The 14,243-nt window shown below is 31.5% G+C and overlaps 3 protein-coding genes across 3 annotated transcripts; 2 read left to right on the top strand and 1 right to left on the bottom strand.

Moving 5' to 3' along the window:
• Positions 1-443: 443 nt before the first annotated feature.
• Positions 444-1,528, bottom strand: LOC105799782 (60S ribosomal protein L12-3). The gene has a single exon (XM_012630510.2). The coding sequence runs from the start codon at positions 1,186-1,188 to the stop codon at positions 688-690; it is 501 nt and encodes a 166-aa protein (XP_012485964.1). The 5' UTR covers positions 1,189-1,528; the 3' UTR covers positions 444-687.
• A 1,819-nt stretch (positions 1,529-3,347) lies between these two features.
• On the top strand, positions 3,348-4,406 carry LOC105799781 (uncharacterized). The gene has a single exon (XM_012630509.2). It carries the CDS (start codon positions 3,511-3,513, stop codon positions 4,063-4,065), a length of 555 nt encoding a protein of 184 aa, XP_012485963.1. The 5' UTR covers positions 3,348-3,510; the 3' UTR covers positions 4,066-4,406.
• Positions 4,407-8,782: 4,376 nt separating this feature from the next.
• Positions 8,783-11,013, top strand: LOC105799783 (uncharacterized). The gene is made up of 4 exons (XM_012630512.2): positions 8,783-9,220; positions 9,365-9,476; positions 9,938-10,006; positions 10,485-11,013. The coding sequence occupies exons 1-4, from the start codon at positions 9,096-9,098 to the stop codon at positions 10,566-10,568; spliced, it is 390 nt and encodes a 129-aa protein (XP_012485966.1). The 5' UTR covers positions 8,783-9,095; the 3' UTR covers positions 10,569-11,013.
• The last annotated feature ends 3,230 nt before the right edge of the window (positions 11,014-14,243 follow it).

Genomic DNA, 14,243 nt, shown 5'->3' with positions numbered 1-14,243 from the left:
CTAAAATCTATTTAATGAATAAGGAAAACAAAATGAGATTCATGAATAAATAAAATGATTTAAAAGGGAAAAGCAAAAATTTAATGGAAATTATAAATCAACTTTATGCATATAGATAGGTTAAAAAAGTCATCAACAAGGAAATGGTCAATGTTATCATTCTAATGTCAATAATGGCAATGACCAGTTTATAACTTCTCATTAATTGTATGAAAAATATAAAAACGGAAACTTACTAATACCTGGATGAGCTCCGATGTGGTTTACCAACATTTAATATGAAGTTTACCCACCTACCATTGAAATGCTTGTACCCCCTGCTTAAACATAGAAGATAAGTTAAATCAAGATTTGGAATTTGTTCCCTCTTCCAGCATAAGATATTTGCAACAATAGAGGTTAACTGTAATTCAAATTTAAGGCTAGGGATTCCACAATGGAAATGATGAACATTGAGAATCCATTGCTATTCTATAGGCAATAAACACATTCATGAAAACATTCAAAGCTAGAAAGAGCATCCATGGCTCAATCATAGAGTATAAATACCGGTGCAAAATCATTAAACGGTAATTATCTCTAAAACCTAAACCCCAACTCTATCATCATTTTTAACATTTATCAAGAACTTACAAAAAGGAAAACAATCATTAAACACAAACTTCAAAAATAATATCACTTTGTTTTTCACTCCAAGGGAACATCGACTTCCCCTTCAGAAATTTCCTCCTGCAGGTCTTTAGGGTCTTTCCCATCAACCGTACAACCGACGGAGACACAAGTTCCCAAAATCTCCTTCACGGTTCCTCTCAAATCCTTGGCCATGGATCTGGGCCTCATCACTTTCGCAATCTCTATCACATCATCGAGGCTAATGTTCCCATTATGTTTAATATTCTTTGTCTTCTTACGATCCCTCTCAGGCTCTTTCAGTGCCTTGATGACCAAAGCGGCGGCAGAGGGAACCACCGAAACTTTGGCTTGACGGTTCTGGACAGTCAGTTTGACGGTGACACGTAAACCCTTCCATTCCTTGGCGGTTTCTTTCGCGATATCTTCACCAATTTTTTTGGGCGAGAGACCCAGAGGACCAATTTTGGGTGCCAGTGAACTGGCAGCTCCAACTTCACCGCCGGTGACTCGAACGAAGACGTCGACGACTTGGGTCGGGTCAAACTTCGGCGGCATGGTTGGCGGCGATGATGCTGTTTATGATTTAGATTTCCAAAGTGTAAGAACTGAAAAGGCAAAACTGAGATTTCACGGCGGAGGAGAATCGGGAAAGAGGGGATAAAAGGGGTGAGAAATTAGGGTTTTGGGGCATTTGGGCCATGGAACGAAATTTTCTTAGCATTAAAAGAATTCGAGCTCATCCGACCCAACAATTGAATCAATAAAAATGGGTTCCTGATCTCAAAAGGAGTTTATCATGAATCCACATTGAACCCTAAGTGAGAGGCCCTGAACTTGATGAAATTGAAGACTGGTTTCATGCATTGGCCCAAAGCTATCTACCCCATAGCTCATTTTCTCAATTTAAAAAACAAAAAAAAACTACAAAAACTTGCAAATTTTGTGGAAGACAAAAAAAGAAAAAAAAAACTACCTTTGGTTTATATAAACTTCAAAGGAAAAAGAATAAAAAAGCTTTCTACTTTTGGATTGTGTGTCAAATTGCCATATATTGTGAACCCTACCAATTGATAAAGAATCTCTAGACACGCCACATGCATCCTTTAAGTCCTCCAAGGAACTCCATTACGAGACAAAGGACGCTTAACTACATTTAAAAACAAAAATGGGATCATTTCTTATAAAGGGCTTTCGATAAGATAAGGATAGGTTCTACTAATATTCAAAGTAAGGACAGCATTATTAGGTTATTGCATTTGTTTATCCCAATACGATTTATAAGAAGATTATCAACAGATTTTAGGTGAGTCTATAGCATGGTATGCATGCCTAGGGTTTTTTTATCTCAACTGTTATGCGTTGGGATTTCGTTTTAATTTATTTCCACGAGCATTATTCTTGGTTTCAAAGAGGAACTAAATCGACACGTTGTCCAAGCGGAGGATAAAACCTGAAATTACTCCACAAGGTTATAGCTTTATTAGACTATTTTAGGTCAAACCTTCCATATGATGATGCATATTTATCCAGGGTTTAGGTTTTCAATACACGTCTATCTGGTGCAAATAAAACGTTTTTATCGACAAAATTTAGCGAGAATTTAGCATGACAATATATTATTATAAAAGAACATTTTATCAATAAATTGAATAACATGACAATTAAATTTCTATTTAAATTTTCTGACTCAAATAAAATTATACACAATAAGTCTTTTGCAATAACTTCATGGGTTATTCAAGACATTTAAAAGTTCCGAAAAATTAAGAACAGCAACTGCTACATATATTATTATAACTTATAAGAAAGAAGTGTTGGTAGAAATTACAATGAACCTTCAAACAGTTTTTAACATATATAAAAAAAATTATCCAAATTTATAAAAATAAAAGAATTCCCATACAGTGTTCAGTGGTTCCTTGCTTCTCCATGCAGGTGACACGTGTTGGATAACACATTTCATTTAGTCATAACGTACCACGTCATCCACACATCACGACAAAAAAAATAAAAGAAAAACTGCGGTAGGTGATGTGTCAAGATATGGACGCTCTGATCTCCTCTTCTTTATTTTTAATAATAATAAGGAAAGTGGGCCCCACGCCCCTCAGTCACTCAGTGAAAGCGTGTGTAATAAATAGAAGAAGCCAATGAAATTCTTGGAGTGATTAATGGAGGTATCTGATTGGCCCACCTTTTCAGCCTCTTGGTCCCATCCCATTGGATAAGTTTTCCTCACCCTTCGGCAGGGCCCATCACACAAGTAAATTATTACCAACGTGTCATTCTACGGTATTTTAGACATTATTTAGTATTAAAAAGGCAATCCAATTATATTCATTTGAATTAAAAAATTATATGCAAATCATTGAACCAATGTTGGTTTTATATTTCTTTTTATGAAATTTGAATTTGTTTGTTTTTTTTTTTGTAAAAGTGGTAGAAGCTGTTTCGTGGCAATTTGTTTTATCACTTAAGTCTTGGGCTTTTATCAAAATAGTCAATGTTTTATTGCATGAAACACATACTTTAAATAGTCAACTTTATCCCATTCTTTTTAGATTGAATTATAGAGAGAAAATCAAATGGGGAAGCCCATGGGTAGCGGTTGAGGAAGCAAGCATGATAAAATTTCCACTCTATATTTTATTAACAAATGATTTGGTTATGACAAAGAGAGAAGTTATCCACTACACCACTATAAAAATGCAACGTGATCAACAATTATAGCCAAATAAATAAAAGAGCAAGGCGAAACTAATAGAAAGCCAAGACGGTTCCCCAATATTTCTTCTTCTTGAAAACCCAGCAACTGTTTACCAAAAAGATTTTATATATTGCCTTGTTTCTTTCTTTGTTTTTGGGGTTTTGCAAAAAATGGCAACAAGTAGGATCTTTTTTGGTTCAAAACCAAGATATATCTACCCAACTATGGAATTTGATGATGGGAATCTCATCAACAACCCTTCATTTGATCATCATCATCATCATCATCTGCTGGAGTTCGATGAGGTGGATGTATGGAACAATTCAAATGATCAAGCAACAACCAACTTAGAAGCCAAAAAGCCATTGCCAAGTTACCGAGCTTCCTCTAAGAAAGCTTTCAAAAAGAAGGAGTTTCAGATTAGCGATAATAATAACCATAGGAGTGCCCAAATGACTGCTGCTTCTGCTTCATTGCCGGTCAACATCCCTGACTGGTCCAAGATTCTCAAAGCGGAGTACAGGGAACATGGGAAGACCGATGAAGATGCTGTCGACGGCGAAGACGACGGTGATCGCGACGGAAGGGTTCCACCGCATGAGTACTTGGCTAGGAGACGAGGAGCTTCCTTTTCTGTCCATGAAGGAATTGGAAGGACTTTGAAAGGAAGAGATTTGCGTCGTGTTAGGAATGCTGTCTGGAAAAAAACAGGTTTTGAAGATTAACCCACAACATCATCAAACAACAACCCAGGTTTATTTCTTCTTCTTCTTTTTTTCAATTTCTTTTTTCTTAGAGTAAGAATTGGCAAATTTTTAATTGCCATATATATAATTACATATATATAAACTTTATCCTCTGATTTTCAGTGTTTTGAGAGTCATCAGAGGATTTGTTTTTGTTTTTGGGATGATGTAATTATTCAAGCTTTGAGATTGTTAGCAGATCTCTATGATAAATTTTTTTTTTGGTAAGTTTAGCCCCCTTTTTTGGGTTATTTCTATTAATTACGGAAATTAAATTCAAATAAATTGTGGATGATGATGATGATGATGATTTAATCTCATTGAAATGGTGGTAGTTGGCAAGATAGCAACAGGGGAGCTAAGAGCAATACTTTAAGTAAAATTTTATTTATTGTTCAAGTCAATTTCAAGCAAATGACAAATCTACCTTCTGTTTTGAACAAACAAAAAATAAATAAATAAAAGACAAATCTTAGCTTCTTCTTTTATTTCTTTATTATTATTATTCAAAATGTTTATTTTATGGTTTGATGTCAACAAAGTTTATTTCTTTATCTGATAACAACTTACTCTCGCATACCTTCCGGTGTGTTAATAAAAGAAATAATTGTCACTGTCTATGTGATGTGTCGAAGATAACTCGATAAACTATTATATCTTGATTTCAATAATTAAATTTCAATTTTGAAAGTGATAGGTTTTGTTTCATAATTAAAGCCATATACATTTTCATGATTCATAATATACCATTCACAATTTTTATCGAGCTATAATTTTAGGGTTTAAACTACCGTGAGTGAAGCCATGCCATGCAAAAATTATGTCCCAAACATGCCAATTTTTGGCCCATTACATCAAGAGACATGTTTTCAATATATCAAAGCACACGACTGTTCACTTAAGATTTAGATAAATCATACTATGAACATTGAATAAGATTTAGATAAAATTATGTCCCAAACATACCAATTTTTGGCCCATTACATTGAACATGTGATGTTGATCTTATGATAGTTTTATAGTTTTATTCCATTGTAACCTATTCTCTCTCTTCTTCTTTTTTCTTTCTATCATTTGCGACAATTTAATCGAGTCTAGGTTAGATAAAATAAAGCAACTAGTTTAGTAAAATTGAATAAGATTTATTTATTTTATCAAAATGAATTGACTTTAATTAGATTATTATTTATATTTTTGGATTGGACTAATTTCAATTACACTACTTAATACTTTACTTTTTAATAGGTCTAGTTTCACAATTAAATTAAGAATACATATATTTATCATAATTTTATAATTTCATAATTACAATTGTTTTTTAAATTTAAATTTAAATACATTTTGAGACATATATGCTATTTTCCTAATTTTATTGTAATTTCTAAAATTTCATTGATGACAAAATAAATATTTTTCTTTCTAGTAATGTCTAAAATTGTCCAACTTTTGTATTTATATATGTTTTAAAAATATAATAAGAACAATTTAATAAAATATTATTTTGGATAATCTTACCTTATTTTAATTAGGCAACAAAATCTTATATTGCACCCAAATAAACAAAAAGAAAGAAAGATAATGTAATAATATGCTAAACAACTATACATTCTGATAATTTTATTACCATTTATAATCTTATTTTCTATGAACTGAACTCCTTCTAAAAATAAGTGGTGGAGTGTTAAACAGAGATTATTTTTGAAAAATGTTTATTAATTTAAGGTTTATTAATTCATTTTTCAAAAAAAAGTTTGTTAATTTATATTTAAAAGTGGACTATTATTAATAATTGGATGATTATTTTTATAAAAATTTAAGGTTTATTAATTTTTTTCAAAAAAGTTTATTAATTTATATTTAAAATCAAGAAAAGATTAAATTTAAATCTAATATAGTTTTACTTAAGCTTGAAGAAAAATAATAAAGGATTGTTAGTTGACAGTCCATTAAGAAATAGTTCCCCCAAATCAGCATTAAACAAAGAAAAAGAAGATACCTTATCTAGGTTTTAAATTTGATTTAATTATAATTAGTCATAATCTATTATAGTTTGGGTTCATCCTAGCAAAAAGAACAAAGAAAACTGCACCTAATTTTGTTGTCCAAATATAATTTATCAAACAAGCAGCGGCTGCTTGTTTTCGAGCACATTGTTTTATGCTTTTCTTTTCTTTTTTCCATTGGTTGTGTCTTGTGTGACAAAATAATTAGTCTAGGATTTGGTAATAAAGGTGATTTTTTTGTTGTTGCATACATTATATATTTAAAAATATAATTTAAATTACAATTAATTATTATAAATACTGAATTAATTCACTACATTTGCTTTATATAAGTTAAATTTAAATTTAAAATCTTAATTTTTTTCATTAAATAAAAAAATTAAATATGATATTTTTAAAATGACGAAGCGAGATGAATTTCTAAAGATGTTGAGACAGATACTTAGGATAATACTATAGATGAAAAGGGTAATAGAGTTTGATTTTTGAAGTAAGTTGTTCTCTCTTAATACCAGAGTTTCTGTTTTCTTAAAAGAAACAACGGGAAAGTTCAATGTGAATAAATATTAAGCGAAGGCATTCACCTATGAAAACGTGACATTTGGTTGAATACTGGGTTACGTATTTTCTTTTTTATTGGGATGCCCCTGAATTATAAGAACTAGGTGCTCATTATCAACTACAGTATTTAAATGTTGAAATTCAAACCCCTATGGATAAACATGTCTTTAATGTTTATTTCATAGAGTTTAATTTTAATGTTAGAAGGTTGATAAGTGTTGTATAAAAATATAATAAAATATTAAAAAAAGATAAATGGTAATTTTTAAGTATGTTTGTTGAATAAAAAAAGTACATTGTTTGTGTACTAAATATTAATTCTATTTATTTATTTCGAGTTAATATTTGGTATATTCACTATAAACTTTTTTAATTCTATAACTAGATTTAAAAAATTCTAATGTGTCCCTTCTTTTTCTATATTTAATTTTAAAATGTTTTATTATATCTATTGGACACTTATTATCATCTTAACCTTGTTAAAAGCTCCACTGATAATTTACTAAATATTTTTTAATCTACAATTATATCAATAATTATAATTAAAAATAATTACAAATATCGGAAAACTTTTATTTATTTATCTATTATACTTTAACCTTACTTATTAAGAGTGCCGAACTAAATAAGAAAATCTTTTGCTGTCAATCTTAAACTTTATTTCTACTTACACTTAACAATTTATACTTGGTTTCTAAATTTTTATTTGAGTTGACTTAATTGATATCTAAACTTAGAAATCGGAAACCAACTTGATACTTTTTCTAGGTATTTCATTGACAATGTTAAAATATGTTGATGTGACACTGAAAATAAATAGCATGATAACACTAGAGGCGTCCATGGGCCGGGCCAGGCCCCAAAAATCTAGCCCGCTTCTCAGGGCCGAGCCCGGCTCGGCTCGAAATATGGGCCTGAGATTTTGCCCAAGCCCGGCCAGGGGAAAAAATATAGAACCCAAGCCCAGCCCGGCCCGTTTTTTAATTAAAATTAAAATTATATTTTTATTAAAATTAAAACTAATTGTTATTAAAATTATATCAAATTATATTTTTTTGTACCAGGCAACATTTTGTAAAATCTAACATTTTGTTAATAAAATTATTAATTGTTACTAAAATTATCAAATTATATCAAATTATTCATTATTAATTGTTACTAATATTTTGTTAGTAAAATTATTAATTGTTAATTGTATTAATTGTTAGTAAAATTATCAAATTATATCAAATTATTAATTGTTAATTGTATTAATTGTTGTAACAAAATCTCACATTTTGTAACTTAAAATAAAACTAAAACTAGTATATTTTAAAAATAAAAAATCTATATATTTAATATATTTTCGGGCCTGGCCGGGCCGGGCCAAAAAGTTTTGCCCAAGGTCCGGCCCATTTTCTAAACGGGCCTCATATTTTACCCAAGCCCATATTTCGGGCCTATATTTTTACCCAAATCCTCTTATATTTCAGGCGGGCCATCGGGCCGGGCCGGACCACCAGGCCCATGGACACCTCTACTAAGAGGGTTTTTTTTTTTAAAACCAATTAAAAACTGATTTTCAGTTTATTAAAAAAAAAAGTATTAGATATATCCACAATCCGTGGGTGAGAAATTTTTTTTATTTTGCTTCACAAATTTTATATTTTTATTTTTGCTAAAGAATAGTTTGTAGTTTCATTTTAAGATAATAATGTTTAAGGCTTAATTTCCATTATTTAAAAGGTAATACACTCTAATTGCTTTAGCATAAATCGCTTCAATTAGGGTATTCAAACCATCATTTAGTTAATACTGAATTATTCAAAATTTAAATTTCTTAACTGTTACTTAAATCGAATTTATATGTCTATTTTAGTTCAAAGTATAACAAAATAAATAAGAACAACACTGTTAAATATGTGCATATTTTTTTGAATTTTTATATGAATCATATAAGAACAACATCAGGCTGAGGATCTATCTGCTACAAATAAAAGAATAGAGACTAAATTAACTATTATTCCTTATCTATAAAAAGCATTTGCTCCTCATAAGAATCAGTTTTACCATTTCAAAATGACTCTCTTTATGGTTAAATTCACCAGAGTTAGAACATTCATAGTAACAGATATATGCATTTACCCATAAAAATCAATTTATTCTTTGTTATCATCTTCGAATTTTATTTTAATTTAACGGATTTATTTACTCTTAAAAAATGTTTATAGAGAAGAGAATAATGAGGCGATTACACAATCAAAGAATATGCTATTATTTGCAGTATATTTTAAGTTAATGTAATTTTTTTTATTTCTTTACCAACAAAAAAGTTCAGACGTTATCTGTCGTCGATCTTAAACTCCGATGTTGTTACGAGCCACCATTTAAAAGACTCTCAAAGTGAAGGAGAAAGTCAAATTCTTCCCAACAGTTCAAGAAAAGCAGAGTTTATTCAGTAAAAGAATGGTAGGAAGAGAGAGGAGAATATTCGTGGGATTGGCGGTGGCTATGTTTTTGGGCATAACAGTTTATTTTAGGCTCTGGATGATTGACTACTCCGTCTCTTCTCATGATACTGAGTTGCTAAGGTTGCCCCTCCTTTTTCTGGGTTATTTATTTATTAAAAAGTCTTATTTTTTTTTTAAAAAAATTAGCTTGTTTTGAATTATGGGTTTCCAATTTTTCTGCTTGATTAACTTGTTATTAAAATGATTTTTTTTTTGGGAGAGAAGAAGACAGTTTGATCTTGCAAACAAGGAGGCAATGGATGAATCTGCAGAGTGGAGGCTGAGATTTGATGAAGAGGCAGACAAGGCTTCGAAGTGTGCCAAGGAACTAGAAAAGGTTTGCTACAATTTCTTATTATAATTCGATCACAAGTGTGTGTGTGTATATATATATATATATATATTATCAATATCAACAAAGACCTAAGGAACTCAAGTCTTTTGCTACTACACCTGTGGTTAGTTGACGATGATAAGTATATTTATTGTTCGTTCTCGAATATTTATTAATTTGGAAGAGCCCAAATTTACTTCTCTAGTGGAACATTCTTTGTTTGGAACTACATACATTGTTTATGTTGTTCATGATGTGATGATATTGTTGTTCTGCATGAAAAAAGAATCAAGAATTGATAAAAATATGCCTTGGGACTAATTAAAAGTTGATAAGTTAATTGTACACCAAGAATCTTTTCTGTTTCTGCTTGCTAAAGTTCTTGTAGAGGTAAAGTTATTTTGTTCATATGCATGTTGGAACATTAAAAAATGCCTGATAGAGTATATGCCCTTTTTCCACAGATTAAGGAGTCCATTGTGAAGAAGGAAGATTCCATTAGTTTTAACAATAAACTGGCGCTGCTGCAAAAGGTGACTTCTTCTGTTCTGAGAGTTGTTTTCTTTCTTGGACATGAGATATATTGTTCTTAAGATCTTTATCCTTCATGTTTCAGTTGTCATTCTTTGTATACTTCTTAGGAACCTCTTTGCCTATTAGCAAGATTATTGTGTTGTGTGGCTTGAGAGCTTGTGCTCGATCCCTAGCAACCCACCCCCAACTCCAATTATCAAAAAGAAAAAAGCCACTTGATCATGATTTTATTGGAAAGCCTGTTTATCAAAGGTTTTATTGATGAAATAAAATGAATTTGAAACTTGTTTCATTTATTTGTCCTTGAAACCTTTATCAAACCATGTTTATCGGGGTTTCTAATGTTATTTGTTACTAGAAATGGACTAGTGGACTGAAAGGATGTTTCATATATGCTACCTATGTGAGTAATTAAATTTACAAGCTTTTCAGGTTTTGAATTTCTGCTATTTTATTGATTAATTTGAATGTTATCAGGAAAATGCTGCTTTACTCGAGCGGGTTGAAACGTTAAAAAATAAGCTTGAGGATGAGAAAATGAGGTGTCGTCATTTGCAATAGAGAAACCGATAAAAACTTGTGGGAACTGGGGCTGATCATAGCTTCACTGAGCTGATTTCATTGCTTGCAAAGCTGCAAATAAGTTGTTCATGGTTCATGGTTCATGGTCCATGGTCCATTTTGTTTGGCAAGGATCAATCTGTAGCTTCTTGGATGGTTTAGGCCTAAATTTTCTTGTAATTAGTCAAACCGTTGGAACATAGATAATTGTCTTTCTCCACTTAGAATGTGGGTTAATATCAAAAAGAAAAAATGTTTCCTTGTAGCAATGGTTGGTTTACATGTTCGAGTTGCAGAAACAGTTTTTGGTGCAAATAATGCATGGTGAAGGCTGCGTGTATCATAAATGACCCTCCCCATCCCTTTAAGAAAAAGGGTATACCTTTTTTCTTTTTTTGTATTTTTCATTCATTTCTTGATAAACTATGAGATTGTTACTTGTCAACTTCCTTGATGTTCTTAAGCGATTTGCATAATTAGTTTGCATAATTAGTTTTCTTTGGCATCTCTACTTTTACACTCTTTTCACACTAAACACAAGTTATTGTGACAGATATTCAAGATAGTCCTTAGATTTCTTTGCTTTTTTGTCTGATAATGGCTGAATCTCGTCCAACATGGTAGATACTGTCAAAAAATCAATAGCTGAAATTGACTAACAAGGAAAGACACGAGACAAATGTTCTTTTCTCATTCTTTTTCTCTGTTCTTTTCTGCAACTGAAAACCAAGTCTCTGATATACAAGCAATGATCAAAGATTGGCGACACAATCTTTAATTTCAATTTTCAAGGCCTCACCAATGATTGATTCTCATTTGAAAGGCAGTAAATGTGTTGGTTTAGGAGATTAACTCTGAATTTAAAGCTATTTTTGCATTCTATACATCAGAGCAAACTGCAATGTTTTAGCAGAAATAAAGTTTTGGTTTAATAATGGGAATTGATTTGTATAATCATTAGTAACATGGAGATAGCTTGTTGGACCTCTGAACTAGTTAAACGACTACCGTGGCTAACCAAGTGGGAGCTATCCTCGTCCACGGGTGCTAGTCGAACACTTGGGATCTGTGGCAGGGTTCAATTTCAGTTCATGGAGAAACCTTGTTATTGTCTGCACAATTACTTCTCTATCATCAGATTGATTTGCAGAGGCTGCAAGGTCATTGGAACTGTTGTTCCCTCTAGTGCTCTACAAAAGATTCAAATACACAGTCATCAGAGAGGAAAATCAAGGCAGAAAACCCAAAGCAAAGATGACTTGCTGCCTGTAATTTCATCAATGTATAGGTAACTTATGATCTTCATTCCATGTCAAGGGTTGCAAAGACTTCTTAAGAACAGTTACATGAACCAACTAAGCTAAACACTCGGTTACGTTTGTCTAAAGTTGATATCTAGTAATTAACAAAGAAATTAATTACCCTTCGTCGCTTTGGTGGTCTGGTTCTAACATGATCCATCATCTCAACAAGCTCATCAAACTGAAAGACAAAACCCGTCCACTTAAATACTATTTTCAGTAACATTGACTACAAATGACAACGTTCTCAGCCTTTTCAACTAAGATTTCAGTGGTGTTAAACCTTAAATCAATTAAACCACTGTAACATTTGTCATAGTACCAGTTCTGTCTGTCTTCAAATTTTCTTGCATGGTAATGAAAGAAGTGAGAAAAAAAGAAAAGAAAAAAGAAGACCATATGCGATCTTTAGAGTACTCATTATAATCATTTCAAAATCCCAATCCCACTTGTCATGCAAATAGGAAAAGAAAATAAAATCTATCTAAATCAAAGTGGTGGTGCCCTAATGCCATAGGCATTAGATCGATATATTGAGATTAATGTACCTGCTTTATCATGATTTGGTACTTCCTTATACACTGGTTTAGCCTTTTCTCTTCTTCTTCTTCTGTTGACATTATCAAATGAAAATATGTTTTCAGAGCTTGATGGAATATATATAGCAGGCTTTGTTTGCTTTCTCAAGCCTTTCTAAATGGACAATGAAACGAAGGACCATAATATATCTGTGTGTGTGTGTGTGTGTGTATTCTCGTATAAGTAAGCAGTCAAGCGTAATTCTTGTGATGGCAAACCTTGTCAAAGCTTTCAGTCTAAAGAGAGGTTAGAAAAAAAGGGGTAATCATGTTAGAAAGAAAATAAATCACTTTCCAAAATAGCAAGAGAATTACACTTTATTAGCTGTAACTACTTCCCATGTTTGGCACCACAATTAAACAGATAAAACTGATGAGGAATATAAGAGGATTTGTTGACGAAAAATGAGATTTTGAATCCAGGTAAGGTTTCCAACCCGATGAATATATCTAGCACCAACTTTAAATCCAAACAGCATATCTATAATTGCACCCATTATTTCAATGGATGAAGAGACTGTTATATTCAGTGGCAGCATCTTTGGTAACCTTTTGCTTGTGGTGTAAAAAGCAAGGCTTTGCTTCCCCATGGAATGTGGAAAATCTCCAAGTCAAGGAAACATGCAAATCGTGAAGTGTATGATTGATGACATACACATGAAACTATATTTGCTGACTTCTCCTATTCTAGGACTAATAATTAACCCTAGTCTATGTTCAACAATAAAATAATAACGGACCAAATCATTTTCATGTGAAAGAAAAAGCATGAAGGTGGATATATAATATTCCATGAACGTGTAAAGTGTGCACTCCGGAAACCATAAGGCAGCCACCACTTTTGAAATGTTGACACAAACTTGATACACCTCTGCTTTCATTCTAAGTAAATTCTGGATATACATATTACCACAGTTGTGAAATAAAGAGCAGGTAGGGAATTGGTCACGAAATTTGTGCCTGCGTCACCTTCACTAAACATCGAATCCATCATACTCAATCTACCTAAATTCACTAAGGGACTCCCGTTAGTCCAAGGTCTCCACAAATGTTGCGCTTTTTTTTTCTCTATACAACTTCGTGCTAGTCTACCTCCAAAATTAACCAGCAAGTTATCTCCTAAAAATAAGTTATTAATAATCTCTTATGCTCCTTTGGATGAACTATGCGTTTACTTGTAATTAATATAAAAATAGCGGTGACGGTGTGATTAGATATTGTAGCGATATTGTAGCGTGAGACAAAAAGAAAACTAAATGCACCGCGCTAAAGGTAAACACCCATCCAAAGAGACCCTAAGTAAGGAAGGGAATACTTCAATCAAAGACTCCAAAAGGTATCAAAATCTCATGATTGATGAACTTTCTATAATATATTTCTTTGTTCAACTAAACCTATATTTGTTACTTATTTTCGTAATACGATCAAGTTACAATAGATTACAAGTCACAAAAATAGCCAACAATATTGAATTTCATTATCTAATCTCATATTACAACACTAGTTGTGATAATGCAGTTCAACGGTCAATATTCTAATAATCTCTTTTTATATAGTATGTAACGATATAAAATAAAATATATAATACTATAATATAAATATTAAAAGATATGTTATCTATATTTAAATTTTATTAAATTAATAAATATTAAATTAAATATAATATATTTTTAAAGTTTAATATGGATGGACCAAAAATAGGCTTGAATTAGCTATTTTCAAATATAGGCAAACTTGAAATAAACTTCATGCCCATATTTTGAGTCAAACCAAACTTGGATAAGTATAAAGTATGT

Source organism: Gossypium raimondii, chromosome 9, assembly GCF_025698545.1.
Source record: "Gossypium raimondii isolate GPD5lz chromosome 9, ASM2569854v1, whole genome shotgun sequence".
In the NCBI taxonomy this organism is placed as follows: Eukaryota; Viridiplantae; Streptophyta; class Magnoliopsida; order Malvales; family Malvaceae; genus Gossypium; species Gossypium raimondii.
This window is presented reverse-complemented; position numbering and strand designations above follow the sequence as displayed.

What these genes read in the sequence shown, in the direction of transcription:
- LOC105799781 (XM_012630509.2), top strand. Translation starts at nt 3,511, where the DNA reads ATGGCAACAAGTAGGATCTTTTTTGGTTCAAAACCAAGATATATCTAC.
- LOC105799783 (XM_012630512.2), top strand. Translation starts at nt 9,096, where the DNA reads ATGGTAGGAAGAGAGAGGAGAATATTCGTGGGATTGGCGGTGGCTATG. An exon ending in CATGATACTGAGTTGCTAAG is followed by an intron (nt 9,221 to 9,364) that starts GTTGCCCCTCCT and finishes TTGGGAGAGAAG; the next exon opens with AAGACAGTTTGATCTTGCAA. An exon ending in GTGCCAAGGAACTAGAAAAG is followed by an intron (nt 9,477 to 9,937) that starts GTTTGCTACAAT and finishes CTTTTTCCACAG; the next exon opens with ATTAAGGAGTCCATTGTGAA.
- LOC105799782 (XM_012630510.2), bottom strand. Translation starts at nt 1,188, where the DNA reads ATGCCGCCGAAGTTTGACCCGACCCAAGTCGTCGACGTCTTCGTTCGA.